This window comes from Heloderma suspectum, chromosome 6 (genome assembly GCF_057233095.1).
Source record: "Heloderma suspectum isolate Gila_16-S chromosome 6, 16-S_ref, whole genome shotgun sequence".
Lineage (NCBI taxonomy): Eukaryota > Metazoa > Chordata > Lepidosauria > Squamata > Helodermatidae > Heloderma > Heloderma suspectum.
The window spans coordinates 3,552,466-3,572,747 of record NC_139463.1 but is presented as its reverse complement, the minus strand read 5'-3'; the positions used below and the strand labels follow the sequence as shown (position 1 = coordinate 3,572,747).

Below are 20,282 nucleotides of genomic sequence, written 5' to 3'. Positions count from 1 at the left end.
AGCTTGAACACAGCTGTTTTGTGACCAACCATGCCCACCATGGCAGCCATTTTATGAATGGGCAAGCCCCACCCCCATGTCAGCCATTTTGTGAGAGTGACCATGGCTCTCTCTCAAAATTCCAAATATGCCCACTGACCCCAAAAGAGGCCCCTGGTATAGGATTTCAGCCTTGATTTTATGCTTTTTGTGCAGCTTTTTCACCCCCTTCTTTTCCTCCACCTTTCCAAAGGCTTTCTGCCTCTCAGATCTCTGCTTCTAATGTAGAATGTTCCTTTCATCCCCAATAAATAAGCACAGGCAACCCATACTGGCATTCTTTGTGCAGCGGTTACCAAAAGCTAAAGGGAAACCACTCTGTGTATGCTTAGACATAGACAATCACACAGTTTTTGCTAGACCCTCTTGGCTGCCAATATAATGGCTTTATACAAATTTGTAATGTGACCACACTTGGAATACTGTGTTCTGGTCATTGCACCTCAAAAATATACTCTAGAGCTGGAAAATGTGCAGAAAAAGGCAACGAAAAAGATAAAGGGGCTGGAGTAATTCCCCTATGAGAAAAGGTTACAATATTGGGGCTTTTCAGCTGAGAAAAAAGATGAGTTTGGTGAGACATGATAGACATGTACACAATTATGGAGGGTGTGGAGAAAGTGGATAATGAAAAATAATTGCCCTCTCTCAGAATACTAGAACCCAAATGGGTCATCCCATGAAGCTGAATGGTGGGACATTCAGGACAGATAAAAGAAAGGCCATCTTCACTCAGCATATATTGTAGTTAAACGATAGAATTCACTACCACAAGATGGCTACCAACTTGGACAGCTTTAAAAGGGGTTAAACAAATTAATGGAGGATAAAGCTGTAATGTAATTCCAGAAGAGTCCAAACACTAGTACCATGACTGAGATCCTCATCAACGTGGTTTCCCCGTTGCCATCTCCACAGTTCTGAACACAAGGGAAGGGACTCTGGATTCCTGGTGTACCTAACCCAGGCAATCCATACATGGGGCTCTAACCGAGGATGAAGAATGGGAATGATTCCTGGAATGACCCATCAGGCAATCAAGGGATACATTCTTGAAAAGCCTAAACAAAACCACACCCATTGAGAGTCCAACTTTGAATCTTGTGTTGATAACTCCAGGCTACATGGTCGAGGCCTATTAGGATCAAGGGAAGGGTAAACCCAGATATGCAAAGAGTTCCGTGCTACTGCTTTCGCATTGGTAGCTCCACACTGCATGTGTGCAGGCAGAGGAAAGTCCAAAGGTTGTAGATCAAACCCAGCCTGCCGGTATACTGAACTGACTACAAACAAAGACACACAATCCAAAGCAAATGAGAGCTGAAGTCTAGGAAAAGCCTCACAGACTTTTCAATGCAAGTCTTTAGCAATCCAAAGTTCCAGTTAAGGGAGAGTCCATGTGCAGAGTGCCTCCAAAAGCCCAGATGATGATAGATCCGAACAGAGAAGGCTTTGGGCAATGAAGACGAGGTGATCCTAGCAAAGGCTTTTCACCTTTGCATCAGCTTAAAAGGGAGGGCATGACTGTAAAACATCCCCTCCGGATCGCTTGACAGACAAGGGCCTTTCGCCTTTCAGCAAGGCCCCTGTCTAAACAGGGCAGTGACACTTCAACCTGGGCAATCATTCTGCAAACTCCCCTCCACCTCCGTCACGTCCTCACAGACAGCTTCCAGCCTCCCTGCCCACCAAGGCCAGACCAGCGGATAGATAGCGTGTCGGGTGATGCCCCTGGCTGGCTCTGCTCTGAGAACACTGACAGCGATGAGCTCACACAGATTCTGGCATTCCAGAGGCTGAGTAGGCCTTCCAGGCCACTTCTCGTCAAATCCTGGCTATAACCTACTGCAGTGCTGAGGCTGGGCCCTGACACCTGGTTGGCCACTGTGTGGACAGGTTGCTGGGCTGAGGGGCCTTTGGTCTGATCCAGCAGGGCTCTTCTTATGCTCTTATGATCCTCCCCCTTTCCCTGAAACATGATGTCAGGAGTGCTTCTGAGCGCAGAGAGTGGGAGAGCAGTTCAGATTCTGAACAGGAGCCACCAGACATGGGGGAGGTATGTTCCCAGGCTAGTCCAGATATGGATAGGTGGGCTCCTCTTGTTTCAAAGGTCCAGCTGGACGGACGCCCCCTGGTTAGAGACAGCGAACAGGGAGAGGTGGTGTTTGGAGAGTCTGAATTAATAGATGCAAGGCGCAGATGCGGAGCCAAGAGGGAGATGGCCGAGGCAGAACTTAGAAGGTCTTCCCGGTTGGCCCTGCATGAACAGCGCCACTTAGAAGCCTCACGAGAGAGACAGAGACCTCCCCCGACCCCTTAGGCTAGTGACCCCACCTTTCTTTCAAATGGTGGGCAACTTTCACAGCTACCTTTCGAACCCCCTGAAGGCATTTCCTTGCAGACTGAGAGTCACTGAGAATTTGCATCTGTATGACCCTTTGTGGTAATGGAATTAAAGCTGTAGATTGAAGCCTCTTGTCTGTGTTTGATTCGGCGTTTGAAGATCAGTGGAGGCAAAGGGAAACCTGACCGGTGTTATCAGGTCTGGCCCTCCCATGAGGTGGGGTAAAACTCCCACCTCAGGCACTGAGCTGGAAGGAGTGGTGAATTGTGCACGGCCCTCCCCTGGAGTGCAGCTGGGCTCCAGAGAGCCCTGCTGGCTGTGGCATTCGCACAGTGATGCTACAGGGCTGCTCCAGAGAGCCTCGCTGGCCCTCAGAGCTCGCCAGCAGGCCGGCCAGCGGGCGTGCTCTCTGAAGAGCCATGCCAGCTGGACAAAGCAGCCAGCAGGGCTGTCCAGAGAGTACAGGCAATCTCTAGGGACGCCCCTCCGACACTCCCTGGCTCTCATGAAGGGCCCTCTCAGAGCCAGGCATTTGGGCCCGGCCAGGTCTCAGGAGAGTCCCGCCACCCACCTTCTCTGGCGGATGCAGCTCTTCGGAGAGACCACCTGCTGAGCAAGCCAGAGGGTTGGCAGGGAGGCAGAGGCAAGGGGGGTGGGGAGGCGAGGCAGCCCAATGAGGGGTGGCAGCGATGGCGTGTGTGGGCTGTCCTGCCTCAGGTGGCAGAAGAGCTTGCGCTGGCACAGCGGGTGATGGTGATCGCCATGTCTGCCTGCCCGCCCATCTCTGCTGTCCTCTGTGGTGAGCAGGTAGTTAAGGGAAATTGCCGCAGCACCCTTTCCTCCCGTTTTGGAAACTGGAGGAAGAAATGCTGGTGCTGCTGGGGCTGGTGAGGCAGATCTTACCAGGAAACGGTCTGACCATGACAACAGAGTTATTTGAAACTTCCCCTCCCCTCCCCAATTTTCAGACCATTCCTCACCCTGTTTGGGGCAAACACCAAGTCGAGGGCTTGCCCTGCTTAACGTGTAAGGCTGGTGACAAACTGAGACAACCCCATCTTTGTCCCCACGCAGGAGTGAGAGCACCCATGGCACAGGGGAGATGGGGGACCGCCGTAGGGCTGCCTACTGGGTAGCATGGGGGGGGGCTTAGCTGTGTGTGTGTGTGTGTCTGTGTGTGCAAGTGCTGCGTGCTCATTGCAGGCAGCGGTGTTCCTGTGGGAGTCAACCTGCGGGGACTCCAGAGAGAGAAGGCTTAGGAGAGGGAGTTCCTTTGGTGTGCCATCGGGTGTTTTCCTCCCCTGCAAAGTGCCCCACTGGGGTGTCTCGTGCTCCCCCATGTCCTGCAACGTGCCACTTCCTCAGGTGTGCCATCGCCAAAGTGCTCCTTGAGAGGGCAAAGCACGCATGACTTGAGGCCAGGAATCCGCTTTTGCTAGCAGAAGTCCTCTCCTGCCCACAGATTGCTCTGTTGGCAGATCTCTGAGATCAGCTGGCAGAAAAGTTTTGCACCTCATCCTAACCCCCTTCTGCCTGCACATCTTTGAGTTAGGGTTACGCCCTCAACGTTTAGTGCCTTTCATTTGTGATAGGTGGAAACTCATTAATCACATCCATAAAGGGGCCTCATAAGACCTTTACGTCTGGAGTCTAAAATGACAGACACACCACTGGGGTCATATAACAGGAGGTTAGAAGTCCAAAGAATCACTTGCATGCTTTGCAGGCTGAGAGGCACCATGGAGGCTCAGGGGGACTTTACCAAAAGCGAGGTTTACAGTGCATGTTTTGTTTCCAAAGATTATTTAAACGCATACTTTTCTTTTTGCTCCAGCAGTTCTGCTGAAAGTGACCCTGTGATTTTCAGCCTGAACAAGCTCCACAAGGCTTTCCTATTGGGTGAGTATGCTGAGGCCTGCTTTGCAGCTGGGGTGGACTGCCTGAGCTTCCCTCGGGGTGTAGCTTCATGCAATGGCTTCAGGAACGGCTTCATGCAAACGCAGACATTTCACAAGAATCACAGGGGAAATCCCTCCCCGCTAACTGTCACTGGGCTGGTAGAGGTGGGGTCTGCCTTCCTCTGCCCCTGAGGCTAGGGATGTCAGAGAATTCCACCATGGATCCCTCCCAAACTCCGTGGCGGAATGGCCTGCCACCCCCCCGCCCCCCGCGGATCCCCCCAGGACGAGACTTACCTGGGGCGGATCTTCCGACCGGCCGCTGCCACCGCCATTTGCTGTCTGTGTGTTTGTTTGTTTTTACATAGACATGATAGGCTACGTAAAGACTTATGTAGCCTATCATGTCTGGGTTAAAAAAAAACAACGCGTTTGCAAATGGCGGCGGCTATGGCTGTTGCCATTTGCGTTCCTTATTTTTCGCCGTCTTAGTCTACGTCAATATTTACGTAGACTAAGACGGCAAAAATAAAGGGGAACGCAAATAGCGTAGTGGACGCTATTTGCGTTCCTTTTTGATTTGCTGTTTTAGCCTACGTAAATATTGACATAGACTAAGACGGCGAAAAATAAGGAATGCAAATGGTGGCGGCCATAGCCGCCGCCATTTGCGTACACTGGTTTTTTTTTCCCCCTGCTGTGATAGGCTATGTAAATACTTACGTAGCTTATCACAGCTAAATACAGGTACGCAAATGGTGGCGGCTATGGCCGCCTCCATTTGCGTCCCTGCAGGCTGCCCAGCGGCTTGATGTCCAGCTGCGGGTGGCCAGAGCCGGCCAGCGGCTCCGCGGCTTGGCCGGCAGCTCTGTGGTTTGGCCGCGGAGCGGAGCCGGCTGGACAGGATTCCGGGCGGGAGGACCGGATCACTTCCCCCCCATTGAGGATTCCGGGGGGAGGGACGGAGCGCCTCCCCCCCCCAGCGGAAACAGAATGGAACAGGAGGTAAGTGTTCCATCCATCCCTACCTGAGGCTTAGAGATGTTGGGCTTAGAGATGGCATCGTGCCAAGATTCTGAGCTGAATTCCTCCTCCACTTATCCATCACTTCAGCATTTAGGGCCAGGATGACTCAGCTCAGCCTCCCACAACCTGGTGCCCTCTAAATGTGTTAAACTGCAACTCCCATCATCCCCAGCCAAGAGGGATTGGAGCCCCCGCATCTGGAGGGCACTAGATTGGTGAAGGCTGGCTCAGCTTCTCTTTGCTGGGCCCCACGGCATCTGCTGGGGATTTGGAGACAAAGGACACTGCAATGCTGAGCTCAAAGTGTTTGGGGCCGAGCTGTGCTCAGCCAAAAGAATCCAATCAGCCCTTATCTCCTGTTAAAGAAAAATTATCTTCTCTTTATTTCTAAGCATTCACTTTTATTATTCAGCTGAACAAAAGACAGACAGACATGTATGGAAGGGGATCCGTGGATCCGCTTAATATATAAATAATTCTTAGACTATTTATACCTGGAAAGAGACAAAAACACATTTGACAACTGTACATTGGATACATTCATTGGCTGCTCAACAGATTCAAGCTTGTCTCACACAATCTACACAATCATGCTTACTTGTACGAAACTCTTGGCTACATTCTGTTTCGCTTTTAGCTAATGGTGTTTCTTTCACATTCCTTTCCCACATTCGGATGGAAATGGGCAGTGAGAGTACTCCTGGGGGGGACAAAATGTAAAGAAGAACTTCTGTGCCTTTAATAACTGTGTCAAAGGGGGGAATTTCAGCTGAACCAGCTTTTGTCACCTTCTGCACGATGTTCTGGCCACATAAGAATTCCTTGTTCTGCAGAAAGGCCCCGCCATTGTCTTTGCTTCTGGTCACCACGTGTACTACTATCCTCTGTAAAAATATATAGGCTGCTGACACTTGTGCGAAATGTTTGTAAGAAAGGTGTAGCATTAAATGTTTAGCATAAATCTTCTATATATATAAAAGTCAAAAATTGTGTGGGGTTTGTGTGTTTGTGGCTGGCTGCAGGGCCGTCTGTAATGCAGGGAATAAGGGGGAGCTGCTCTGGGTGTTGTTGCACAAAATGCTAGTGTCGCCCCTTGGAGGCTAGTCCAAGTTGCCCCAAAGAGGAGAATCAACTTCAGGCTGGGCCCAACTCAATTTTATTGTTTGCAAACAGTTTGACAAAGGAGCTCACGCTCAAAAGCAGAGTCGACCCTGGGCAACGCCCGCGCTACAGCTTTATCACTTCAGCTCGCATTCCTTAGCCAGCGTGTCACTTTGATTGGTTGCTAGCAGTTTGCCTGGCTACCTTATCTTAGGATTACTGCTCACTCATTCCAGGCATGCGCAGCTCTCACAATACTACGTGCTGCTTAAGGCACATACAATGGTGTTTAGGTTATATTTTTACTACAATTCCCCCCTCAAAAAGCTTTTCTCAAATTTATACTCTCTTTGGTCCAGCGGTGGACTACGCACTTAGAGGTGCAGACTATTATTGCTGTGGCATGGACGGTTTTCTCTAAACAGCAAGTGAGGCCTGGGACGCCTTTGTTCTAGCTACTAGAATGGTGACAACAAAAACACATTTTTTGGTGTAAGTCTGGAATTTGAACTTTTGGAACTCAGTTTTGTTCAGTTCATCAGGAACCCTTGAAACGAGAGTGCCCTCTTTCTGTAGAGCTACCTGTGGTTCTCTAATTAAGGCAGGCAACAAAGTAAAGTTTCTGACAGTTGATGGGTGTTCATAATAGAGAGCAAAATCATCTCTATTCTGCTTAAACATAAACTCAACATGCCTCTTAAACTAATGTGGTTTTTTTTGTTTTTTTTTACTTGAGCGGGGAGTGTTGAGACAACTAAACTTAAGAAGGAAAGAACAATGCGCACAAATAAGTGTTGGGAGAAAACTTTCTTTTGAACAAATACTTGAGTCTCTCTAGGGGTTTACTACTCTAACGGTGGCCTTCAGGTGGGTCAGCTTCCGGTGTGACCCTCTGTGGTACAGATGATGCCTTTATTCAGTGTGATGAATCCACTTTTTCCCTTTAGTGACTTTTATAGCAATGGGAGTGGTAAGTAGGATCTGAAACGTACCCTTCTGCTTCCCGGTAGGTGGTTCATCTTTCTAGGACTAGATCAGCACCCAATCACCGGGATTGAGATTATTCACTGGAGCGTCTAAAGGCAAAGATTGGTGCAGTGTCGCAAAGCTGTGAAAACAAAACAAACTGCAAGGCAGTAACATATTTTTGAATTTCTAAAGCTCTTACTCCTAAATTTACATTTAACCTATCAGCCATAGGTAATATCCGAGGTGTGCACCCATATAACATTTCAAAGGGTATCAATTTTATACTTCCCTTGGGGGTGCACTGTACTTGAGCCAAGACGATTGGCAAGGTCTGTGGCCATTTCAACTTAATCTTTGAACAAATTTTTGTAAGCGCTGACTTTAGGGTGTGGTTCATCCTCTCGACTTGTGGATTGAGGTTTCCAAGGGGGGTGTAGCTTCTAGTTAATTTGTTATGCCTGGGCCACTACTTGCGTCACTTGTCCAACAAAATGGGGCCCCTGATTTGATTCAGTCTCTTTAGGTAACAAGAACCTAGGGATTACTTTTTAACAGGATCTTGGCTACTGTCTGTGCAGTGCAGTCAATTGGTTTTATTATTACTAGCAGGTACTGATAGCCATGAGTCTGGGGCAACTCTGAAAAATCAATTTGAAGTCTCTGAAAAGGATAGTAGGCCCATGGGCGACTTTTCATTTGAGCTGTGGGCCCAAACATCTTTGGATCGTTTTTGAGGCACAAAGGGCAATTAGCCACTGCTCTCAGGTCTTGCACCAACCTGAAGGAGGTGCTATCTGCCTCGGGCACAAGGGAGATGAGCCCTTTATTAGCCAACCATAATTTTTTGAACTTCTCAATGAGCGGCTTCAAGCCTGCACAGGTGGCTTTCTTCAGAGGATACTGCCTCACGCACACAGGGCTCTCTCCCTTTTTAAAGAAGATTTTAACTGGTGTTATGCATTTGCTTGGGCAGGGGTTCTGTCTGCCCACACACATGGATCAACATTTTCTAAAATCTCAGTCCCTTTGGCCTCTGACACAATCTTGATTGCTTGAAGGGCCATATGATAATTTGAGCCCTGCTTTATTGGCAGCTGTACTACAATCTGATTATCACGGAAGAAGATTTTAGCTTGCAGTTTTGTTAACAAGTCCCGCCCCAAGAGGGCAACCGGGCATGCAGATGAAACTACAAAGGCATGTTCCAGTATGTTATTTCCAATCTTCGTGAGGAGGGGCTTACATACAGGCAATCTAGTTCTTTTTTAATTACTTCTACAGTCACATGCTTTCCACTTTCTTTAGGCAGAGGGGGTTTCATAGGGATCATAGAAAATGTGGCTCCAGTATCTACTAGGGCCTCACAGTCTCTGCCACCAACCCTTACCTTCACCATGGGATCCTCCCGAGCGTTTGCTCGTAGGGTGGTGGCCTTAGATTCCAGTACCCTTCAGCGAGACTCCCCCCCAGAGGACTCTGCCCGCATTCGGCGGCCTTCGGGATGAGTCTCCTTACTCTTGTCCTTCAACTCTGGACAATCCTTCTTCTAATGTCTCTTCTCTCAACAATACGCACATTTATCGAGCCCCGGTCAGCCCTTCCCTTTTTTCTGCCCCCCCCCCCCCCCCCGGTCGCTTCTGTGCTCTCAAGCCGCAGTTTATATTTCCGCCCATGGTGGCTGCCAGCATTGCCTTTTCCTTTTTTCAGGAATGGCAGACTTTTCATGTGCTCTCATGTGCACCATAGCTACTTCTTTTGGCTTCATCAAGGCATCTAAAAATGTCGTGATCTGGGGTCTGATAAGGCTAAAGCAGGTGGTGATATTAAGGCTTGCTTCAATTTAAGAAAATACTTTTTTATTTTAATTGTCCACTTCTAGTGGATATCCTCTAGGACATCCTAGAGAGTGAAGTCAAGTGGGCCTTAGCAAGCATTACTAACAACAAAGCTAGCAGAGATGACAGTATTCCAGCCGAGCTATTTAAAATCCTAAAAGATGATGCTGTTAAAGTGCTGCATTCAATATGCCAACAAATTTGGAACACTCAACAATGGCCGCAAGACTGGAAAAGATCAGTTTACATTCCAATTCCAAAGAAGGGCAACGCCAAAGAGTGTTCAAACAATTGCGCTCATTTCACATGCCATCAAGGTGATGCTCAAAATCCTACAAGCTAGGCTTCAGCAGTATGCGAACTGAGAACTACTGGAAGTACAAGCTGGGTTTCAAAGAGTCAGAGGAACTAGAGATCAAATCGCCAACATTCACTGCATCATGGAGAAAGCAAGAGAATTCCAGAAAAAACGTCTATTTCTCCTTCATTGACTACACTAAAGCCTTTGATTGTGTGGATCACAACAAACTGTGGCAAATTCTTAAAGTGATGGGAGTACCAGACCACCTTACCTGTCTCCTGAGAAACCTGTACGAGGGTCAAGAAGCAACAGTAAGAACCAGACATGGAACAACCGAGTGGTTCCAAATTGGGAAAGGAGTACGACAAGGCTGCATATTGTCACCCTGCTTATTTAACTTCTATGCAGAGTACATCATGAGAAATGCCGGGTTGGATGAATCAGAGGTCAGAATTAAGATTGCTGGGAGAATTATCAACAACCTCCGATATGCAGATGATACCACCCTAATGGCAGAAAGCGAAGAGGATCTAAAGAGCCTCTTGTTGAGGGTGAAAGAGGAGAGTGCAAAAGCTGGTTTGAAACTCAACATTAAAAAAACCAAGCTCATGGCATCTGGCTCTATCACTTCCTGGCATATAGAAGGGGAAGAAATGGAAGCAGTGACAGATTTTACTTTCTTGGGCTCCAAGATCACCGCAGACAGTGACTGTAGCCATGACATTAAAAGACGCTTGCTCCTTGGGAGGAAAGCTATGGCAAACCTAGACAGCATAGTAAGAAGCAGAGACATCACCTTGCCGACAAAGGTCCATCTAATCAAAGCCATGGTTTTCCCAGTAGTAACGTATGGCTGTGAGAGCTGGACTGTAAGGAAGGTTGAGCGCCGAAGAATTGATGCTGTCGAACTGTGGTGCTGAAGAAGACTCTTACGAGTGCCCTGGACTGCAAGGAGGTCAAATCAGTCCATCCTAACGGAAATCAACCCTGAGTGCTCATTGGAAGGACAGATACTGAAGGTGAAGCTCAAATATTTTGGCCACCTAATGCGAAGAGAAAACTCTCTGGAAAAGACCCTGATGCTGGGAAAGACTGAAGGCAAAAGGAGAAGGGGACGGCAGAGGATGAGATGGCTAGATAGCACCACCGATGCAATGAATATGAACTTGAGCACGCTCCGGGAGAGAGCGCAGGACAGGAAGGCCTGGCATGCTGTGGTCCATGGGGTCACGAAGAGTCGGACACGACTGAACGACTGAACAACAACAAAGTGGATAATATTTTTGTTAAAGCTTCATACGGGGACTTCACCCCTTTTTATGGCTACTATAGCCCCCTTCTTGTAACAGGCACACTTATCTTTTGGCTTGCCTGTTCTGCAGATCATGTTTCAAACTCTCTGTGCCATGCACCAGCTTTAACTCTTTATTTGTCTTCTCTGTAAGTTAGGCTGTTTGCCATTGCTTCAACAGAAACTCACTTGCTTAGACCTTCTTACTAATCTCGACGACATACATTTGGGATAAGCTGTCTTTCTTTTTTAAGCCTTTTTGTCAGCTATTTTCTTCTGCCTTCTTTTATACCTTTTTCATATCATTAAAATCTAACACCATGACTGGAAAACATTTGTTTTGCATCGCAGGGCATGGTGGAGCAGATTATACTGCTCCTCTGACTGCATGGTCAGGGCGCATCAAAATCAAGGGAAGGGCATTCTCATACATGCAAAGAGTTTGCCCTACAGTTGCTGCCCCTTTTACTTCACATTCTCACTTGCCGGAGTGTATGACAGGAGTCGCTGGGTTACATTAGTACTTTGTTCATACGTCCCCTTACTAACAAGGACCCCCTCTCAGGCATGGTGCAGGGCAGGTTTCTGATTTCAGCTATGATTCATCCTATGGGCCATCTTTCATTCTATTGGTCTCTCTCCCGTTCACTCTGACTTCCTTCAACTTGGATTGGCTGGCCACCATTTGTTCCCTCCTTTTACTCATGGTTCCTTTTCTGACTGTGCAGAGCATTTAGTTTCTCTCCCCTCTTCCTGCAATATCCAGCAAGGAAGCCTCTGTTGAACATCTTAATGGTGGTATGAGATTCAGTGTGGCTTATATTGTAGTAGTGCTTACAGATTCGGTCTCTTGCATTTTTAGTAGTGTTTTTTATTCAATCTGCTCATTATAATTGTTGTGCTTTTTTAATCAAGTCTGGTGGATTCACCTTTTCACCTTTCTTATGGGGCCTTTCCAAGAAGCGTAAACCTACCGTAATGTGTTTCTAACAAATAGTGCCTATGACAAAATTACATCCCAGGCAATGCCGGGTATATCAGCTAGTAAGTCAATAAAGAGCAAGAAAACATAGAACCTCAGCCATGAAGTCTGAAACCAGCAACAGGAGAAGAGGAGGCGATCTGCACACATCCCACAGAACAAGATTGGGCAATTCTGGATTGCGCTGTGTGATCTGAAGCTCGGGCTTTGCTCCAGGGTCATATGCAGTATTGTGAAGGGGACGATAGGGTGCAGGTATGCAAGATTTGGGAGTGAGATGCCAGCGTCCCTTGGAATATTGCAAGGACCCCAAGTTTGCATCCTTGGATTGGACACCCTTGGACACCTCCTTCATTGGTGCCCTTCAAAATATGGTTGCCAAGCACCGTTTAGGCACTGGGCTGACCCTGCTCTGTGATCTGCCTTGAAAAGAAAGGAGATAATAGCCTTAAGTATTGATGGTATCATGAACTTGAGCACACTCCAGGAGAGAGCAGAGGACAGGAAGGCCTGGCGTGCTATGGTCCATGGGATCATGAAGAGTCGGACACGACTGAACAACTGAACAACAACAACATTGATGGTATCTCCCCTGCATCAAATTATAGGTTGCGGGCGGCTCCTTGAGCAGTCACCTGTCCTCTTCTTGTACTCTGCAAAGCACCACAAGCATTAATAGCACTACATACGTTATTCTCGTTGTTTAATGATAATCATCATTGTATTTTAGTGGACTCAGGTATATAGGAGTATCAAGCTTTTGATGTTCATGGAACTTTGCCTCAGGGAAGAATTCTAGATTGCAAGCACCTCCGCCCAGTGATCTCTCCTCCTCTCCGTAAAGTGCCATGAACATGGACAGTGCTCTGTACATTACAGTGATTACTATTATTCAGAATGACAATATTTTCAGGGACTCAGTTGGGTCTACACACCGGGGCTGGCCCTGCCTCCCTCTGAAGCTCTTTAAAAGGCCATGGTCTGCTGCCTCTCACTAGCAAGGTCTCAGGGGCTCTTTCCCTTTGGCTTTGTTGCTAATGGAATGATTCATTAATTGTTTTGGTATTGATTTTTTTTTATGTACTTGTTAGGAAGCTTCAGTGACTTTAATATGGATAGGAATGTATTGTTCTTTCATCTTGCTTTGTTGGGAACCCCTTTGAGCATACTGTATGTGGGAAACGGTACACAAATAAAGGGATTGCTTGTCTGAAGTGTTTCGTTTTCATCGAACTTTGCATCAGGGAGTGGAGGACCAAGGAGCACATAAGCACAGTGCCACTTCATTCCCGTGCACTTCAATTCTTTGCCCTGTGCAAAAGGTAACAGCATCCAAGCTGCATGGCTGAGGGAGGGTCGGAAAAGGGTGCTGGAGGAGAGGCGTTCATCCAGGTGGGAGGGAAAGCTCACTATGTCTTTAAAACACAGATGGCATTAGAGGAGACACCCTGATTGATATCGGAAGTGGACCCACCATCTACCAGCTTCTCTCTGCCTGCGAGTCCTTCCGAGAGATTGTTGCCACAGATTACACTGATCAGAACCGGGAAGAGATACAGCAATGGCTAAAGAAGGAACCAGGCGCTTTTGACTGGAGCCCAGTGGTGAAATACGTGTGTGAGCTGGAGGGAAACAGGTACAGAGAGAGCGCTCACTCCCACCTGACAGGGTTTTTTTTTTTTAAGGTTTAATTCCTTATTCAATTGATTTTAGTTTTTGAAATCTCCAGATGCTAGACCAATTATGTTCCATAATTACAATTGTCTCAGAAACAGCCCCCAAACAGTCTGATAGAAAAGTGACTCCCCAAAGAAATACTTCAGGAGGGCAAGATAACATGGGAGTTGGCACAAAACAGGGGTCACTTCTCATTATATGTGTACACCCTTCCACCTTTGCCTCAGATAAACAGGTCTGGCAAGTTTTGTATTGCTGCGAAAACCTGCAAAGCCGGTTTGACCAGAGATTACAGTGGGACAATAGAGGGACATGTGTGTGTGCCCTCCACAAAGGGGAGCAACCCCTTTTTCAAATATCTTTCAGCTCTGACAAAACTGCAGTTCTCAGTCACAGCAGGAATAGGTATTCCTGGCAAGCTGGCTGGATGCTAGGTTATTTTTATCACTTTGGATCGGTAACGACTTTATTCTTTATTTATGATTTATTTATTGGAAGTATTTTTTATCCCGCCTCTCAGCCAAAAAGGCTCCCAGAGCAGCTTACATGTAATCAGTAAGGACGATCTCTGCCCACGAGGCTTACAGTCTGAAAAGATGTGACACGACTAGGGATGTACGAATCCCTTACCTGGCTCCGCGCAGGGGCATCCGCGGTGGGGGGGAGGCGCTCCATCCCTCCCCCCGGAATCCTCGACGGGGGGGGAGGCGCTCCAGCCGCTGGGCAGCCCTGCAGGGACGCAAATAATGGCTGTCATAGCCGCTGCCATTTGTGTCCCTGTATTGAGTCGTGATAGGCTACGTAAATATTTACGTAGCCTATCACGGCAGGGGGAAAATCTCCAGCGTACGCAAATGGCTGTAGCCATTTGCGTACACTGGGGTCCCCCCCCCGCTGTGATAGGCTACGTAAATACTTATGTAGCCTATCACGGCCTCCGCAGGGACGCAAATGGCATCCCTTCATTAGCCGTGATAGGCTACGTAAGTATTTACGAAGCCTATCATGGCTAGGAAGAGGAGAAAAGCGAATGGCGGCCAGGATGGCCGCCATTCGCAAAGCAGCGCGGATGGGAGCAGGTAAGTGCTCCATTTCGTGTGCCTTTCGTGGAGTGGGGGGGCGGGGGCTTCATTCCACAACGGATTTCGGGGGGCTGAATGCACTGGCACTCAGCCTCACCGAGATCCGTCGCAGAATTCTCTCACATCCCTAGACGTGACACACCAAGAAAACGGGAAGTGGAGGGAAGGGGTGTGGGGAAATGAAACTCTGTTATTATCTCATCCTAAGACAAAGGCCCTTTACTAGAGATTTGATTCAGGGCTCAGACTGAAGCAGGGGATGTCTTGATTTGCCTCAAACTCTTCGTAGTTCCTCTGAATCGGTACTGAAATTGGCTTGCCGTCTGTGTAAGGGCTGTTTGCATGAGGACACAGAGGCACAATCCTTGTAGATCACCTTAGTGCTGTGCCAAAAATGTCTCCTGCATTCTTTTCGACCATTCTCATTAAATTTGATAGAAAAGAAATTGCTTTCAGAAAGGAATTAAAAGGAGGATACATTTCAGGGAAACTCTCGTGGGTGGATTTGAGGTTCTTGTGCTTTTTTGAGGTTCTCGTGCTCAGCTATTTGTGAAGAGGCCGAGGAGTGTGCACAACTGTCCTGTCTTTCATTGTTCCACCATTCCTCCGGCAGCCTGTAGCCTCCTCAGCTTCCCACACTTCCATTAAACCCCAGGGGAGACATCATGAGCCGATTCCTCCCATGGGGCTGTTTCAGATCAGGAAGCGCAGGCAGCCTGGGAGGCTGCAGAGCAATGGAGAGATGTGTAATAGAAAGAAAACACACACACAGCTCCCTCGGCCTCCTTGCACTGATTAGGTAAGCTCAAAAACACCACTAAAAGGAATTCAAAATAAATTATACAATCCCCTGAGAATGAAACAGAAAAATGGAAGCCTCTTTCACTGCGGAAGAAAACGTTCAGGAAATTGGAGGACAGATTTTGGCACAGCACCAGCGCCACCTCTTCCCAGAGCAGGACGCAACGCTGCCCCCCCCACACACACACAGAGACCTGCGTTGTGGAGGATGCCAAATGGGAGCCAGCCTGCCAACACAGCTGATGCTGTTTGGGACCCTCCAAACCTTGCCAGGGAGCAGGGGGATGGATGGGGGTGGGGGAGGCAGGCAGACACAGAGGGCTGCGGCGGGTTGGGTGGTAGTGCTGAAAGTAGTGCTCCTGCAGCTGCTACCATCTTCATTACCCCCAATGCCGCTAGAGCAGGCCCTGAGGTAGTGTATGGCGGGCAGGCAGGCAGGCTCTTCACATGACCAGGCCCTAAGTGTCGCTTTTTATTATTCTTATTTTTGACAGGAGGCCACTGTCAGCTGAGGTGGGCTCTCTGTGGTTTGTGGCCCCAGCATTTGCTCCACCATGCCAGGTGTTGGTGCTGGGCCTGAAATCCAATTACGCAGCAGCAAAGATGGTAGCAATATAGGAAGCGGCCTTGCACTGTTCTTCCTTGCAGGCCAGCGTTGCCTATGTTGGTAGTGAGCCCCTGGGTCTCAGGTACAGGCTCTTAACATATATATACATATTTTAAACTTGATATGCTAGGGAATAAACCTGGGACCTTCCACATGCAAAGTGTGTGCTCTACCACTGAGCTATGTTCATTCCCCATACATCTTTATAGGGAACGGTTTACAATCTTTTTAGGAAGGCTTTGGGGACTTCACAGTGCAATCCTGTATGTGTCTACTCAGAAGTCGGAACCATTGAGTTCAAAGGGGCTTTCTCCCAGATGCATGGATATAAGATTGCTGCATCAGGGGATTTGATTCTACTGGAAATGGTTTTAATGGGAACTTCTTATTGGTATTTTTATTGTGCTGTTCTTATATTTTCTGTTTTTAGTTTTTCTATTTGTATGATACAGATTTTTTTTAGGTTGACTTCTGGTTAAGCTTTTCTTTGGCTGTTAAGTTTGGTTATGGGGTTTTGTCAATGTTGCTGCTGCTTCTTCATTATCTGTAATCACTCAGAGCAACAAGAAAAGCCGCATAGGAATACTTCAGTGAATAAAAACATGCGTTACTTACTTAAAACATTTCTATGCCATCCTTCATTCTGTTTAGAATTCCAGGGTGGTGTACAACTAAATCACAACATAAAATTCAATAATAAAGCAACAGCTAAGCCTTAATTCTTAAAAACAAACACAGCTTAGAATGCCGTGTGAATAGTTGACATATTTCCATAGGAGGCGGACCTGTTTGCTCACTCAGAAAGACGGATTGCCTGTTTACCATTTTGTGCTGATGTCATCTTTGATTTCCCCTAGGGAGAACTGGGAGGAAAAGGAAGAGAGGTTACGAAGCACCATCAAGCAAGTTCTGAAATGTGATGTGACCCTGGCTAACCCTTTGGCTCCCCTGGTGATGCCTCAGGCCAGTTGTGTGCATTCTTCCTACTGTCTGGAAGCAGCTTGCAAAGATCTGGCCACCTACCATGCAGCCTTGAGGAATATTGGGTCCCTTGTAAAACCTGGTGGGCACCTTGTCTTACTGGTAGCTCTTGAAACCACCTACTACACAGTTCGCCAGTGTTGGTTCTCCTGCCTTTACCTGAAGCTGGAGAATGTCAAAGACGGTGTAAAAGAGGCAGGTTTTGATATTGTGTGGTCTGAGGTGTCCACAGCTCATTTTCCATGGAATTTAACTGATAATAAGAGTGTGTGTGCCCTGGTTGCTCAGAAACACAGTGAAGTCTAGATGCTAGTTGGAAATGAAAGGCAGAGAACTTACGCATGGACAGGAAAGTGATAAATGGATCATTCCTCCACACAGACTGGGTTCACACTACACAATAATCCACACTCAGTGGTTGAGTATGGGTTGAGTGTGGGTTGTTGTTGAACCGTGGGTTAGCTGTGCTAACAGATCATGGCTTCTTAACCATGAACAACCCACAGTTCACAACCCAATGACAAACCATGGGTTCTTAGGGTGGCTTGTTCGAGAAAAATAGGCCACCCTGTTGAAAACATGCTGGGTTCAGACAACACGATAACCCATGGTTCAACAACCCACACTCAACCCATACTCAACCACTGAGCATGGGTTATCGTGTTGTGTGGACCCTGTCTATATGTAGCAATGTCTGGGCCAGGTCTACACAAATAGGGGCAGCCATGTTGTTGTTGTGTGTTTTTTACCAAGAATGCCCAGGGGAACAGTGCTACCTCATCACATTGAGAATGGCCCAGTGGGAGTGATGCAATCAGCTTACTGCTGCTTTTGTCACCTCCACCACTGCTTGAAGCAGAGGCAAATATTTCACTAGTTAAAAGAAGAAAGACAACCCCTTTGCCTTTCTGTTAAAGTCCCTCCCCACTCAGAAGTTTGAAATTTCACCACCACCACACACACACGTATGCAGGAGACAAATGGCCCTGTGAAATATGCGGAGAGGCATTTTTGGTCCAGACTTACAAAGAACACTATCCTGTACATGCATAAGCATCTTGTTTCTCATATCCTCCGACAGCCTTCCCCAACCTGCTTGTTTCCGACCATTGGCCACACTGGCTGGGGCTGCTGGGAGCTGAAGCCCAAAACTTCTGGAGGGCACCAGGTTGGAGAAGGCTGCTTTGTGGAGAGAGGATTGTGATGTCTGCATATAAGAAGAGAAACCAGTTTGCTGTTCCTACAATTTGAACTCAGCATTTTCTGCATGCTGTAGTTAGTTATGTAATAAAGGTAGTAACTTTTGGAAAGTGCTAGCTGATTGAATGGTTAACATGTCTAATCACCCTTAAATCTAATAATCCTTCAAATGCTGAACTATTAAAAACAAAAAAAAAACTTGGCAGAAAGTGTTTTGATTCAATCCCTCACTGCTTTAGTAAATTATGTATTTCTGGGTTAGATTATATAATACAAAACACAGGTCGATTGTTGCAAAACTGTTTCCAGAACTAGCTTCTTCAACTGGAACAGGATTTTTGTCTCCCTAGTAATTTCAAATTTTCCCAGAGGAATCTAGCATAACATTTATCAGGTACGTTGATCACAATGATCACTTTACAATTTCGAAGGTCCTTTTTATCCCCTATCAGCAAAGCTTTCGACAAAGTGCCCCATGATATACTGATGAGCAAATTAGCTCAAAGTGGGCTAGATGAAACAACGATCCGGTGGATCCACAGTTGGCTACAGAATCGGACTCAAAGAGTGCTTATCAATGGGACCTTCTCAAACTGGGGAGAGGTAACAAGCGGGGTACCGCAGGGCTCAGTCCTGGGCCCAGTGCTCTTCAACATTTTTATGAATGACTTGGAGGAGGAGGTGCAGGGAATGCTGATCAGATTTGCAGATGACACAAAACTGGGCAGGATAGCTAATACTTTGGAATCCGGAAACAAAATTCGAAGTGATCTTGATAGACTGGAGCGCTGGGCAGAAAACAACAGAATGACATTTCATAGGGATAAATGCCAAGTTCTGCACCTAGGAAAAAGAAACCAAATGCACAGTTACAAGGTGGGGGATACGTGGCTCAACCACACTACAAGCGAGAAGGATCTTGGAATTGTTGTCGATCACAAGCTGAATATGAGCCAACAATGGGATGTGGCTGCAAAAAAGGCAAATGCTCTTTTGGGCTGCATTAATAGAAGCATAGCTTCCAAATCCCGGGAAGTACTAGTTCCCCTCTACTCAGCACTGGTTAGGCCTCATCTGGAGTACTGTGTCCAGTTCTGGGCACCACACTTTAAGAAGGATGCAGACCAGCTGGAGAGGGTTCAGAGGAGGGCAACAAGGATGAATAGGGGACTGGAAACAAAGCCCTATGAGGAGAGACTGAAAGAACTGGGCCTGTTTAGCCTTGAGAAGAGCAGACTGAGGGGAGATATGATAGCGCTCTTCAAGTACTTGAAAGGTTGTCACAGAGACGAAGGCCAGGATCTTTTCCTGATCATCCCAGAGTGCAGGACACGGAATAATGGGCTCAAGTGACAGGAAGCCAGATTCCGGCTGAACATCAGGAGAAAATTCCTGACTGTTAGAGCAATACGACAATGGAACCCATGACCTAGGGAGGTGGTGGGCTCTCCCGCACTGGAGGTGTTCAAAACGAGGCTGGACAGCCATCTGTCAGGGATGCTCTGACTTGGATTCCTGCATTGAGCAGGGGGTTGGACTCGATGGCCTTGTAGGCCCCTTCCAACCCTACCATTCTATGATTCTATGAAACCTGGGCAACAGGCAGCCCCAATGCCCAGACCCCAAAGATGCCTCATATTGGGCTTGCTTTGCCACACAGTATAGTATTATTTAAATAATAGATGTTAGATGTGTAGTGCTTTGCCTACTGTATTTTCAAATGTGGACGTGTGTAGTGCTTTGTTTGACCACAACACAAGCACACACAGAGACACACACGATCAAAAGAAAAGCAAATACAGAACTACCTACAAGCAAAGAAAAGGGTTTATATTTTATTTTTTTAGGGAAAAGATATAGAGTTCCAAAATGAGAAGGGAATGAATACAAGAATTGAGAAGGGGGGTGGGGGGAGAGCCAAGAACAAGGAAAGGAAAGTACTTTTTTGATATTTTGGTGTGTGTTTTTTTAAAGGATCTAGCTAGAAAACTACAAAGAAAGAGTTGACTAGATGGGGGGAGCAAGCCAAAAGTCAAGGCAAAGAAACTCAACTACTTTTGAAAATTTTCTTGTATTTTTTATAAGGAAGGAAGGAAGGAAGAAAAGCTAATAAGAATGGTTGAATAATTCAGAAGGGTGTGGAGAGCC

The 20,282-nt window shown here is 47.2% G+C and overlaps 1 protein-coding gene across 1 annotated transcript; it reads left to right on the top strand.

The window, feature by feature from the left end:
• Positions 1-4,067: 4,067 nt before the first annotated feature.
• On the top strand, positions 4,068-18,316 carry LOC146340375 (nicotinamide N-methyltransferase-like). Its single transcript, XM_084807198.1, has 3 exons — positions 4,068-4,282; positions 13,215-13,422; positions 16,811-18,316. Exons 1-3 carry the CDS (start codon positions 4,099-4,101, stop codon positions 17,238-17,240), a joined length of 822 nt encoding a protein of 273 aa, XP_084663324.1. The 5' UTR covers positions 4,068-4,098; the 3' UTR covers positions 17,241-18,316.
• The last annotated feature ends 1,966 nt before the right edge of the window (positions 18,317-20,282 follow it).

Coding starts and splice junctions, on each gene's coding strand:
- LOC146340375 (XM_084807198.1), top strand. CDS start 4,099: ATGCTTTGCAGGCTGAGAGGCACCATGGAGGCTCAGGGGGACTTTACC. Junction 4,283..13,214: donor CCACAAGGCTTTCCTATTGG/GTGAGTATGCTG, acceptor TTTAAAACACAG/ATGGCATTAGAGGAGACACC. Junction 13,423..16,810: donor TGTGAGCTGGAGGGAAACAG/GTACAGAGAGAG, acceptor GATTTCCCCTAG/GGAGAACTGGGAGGAAAAGG.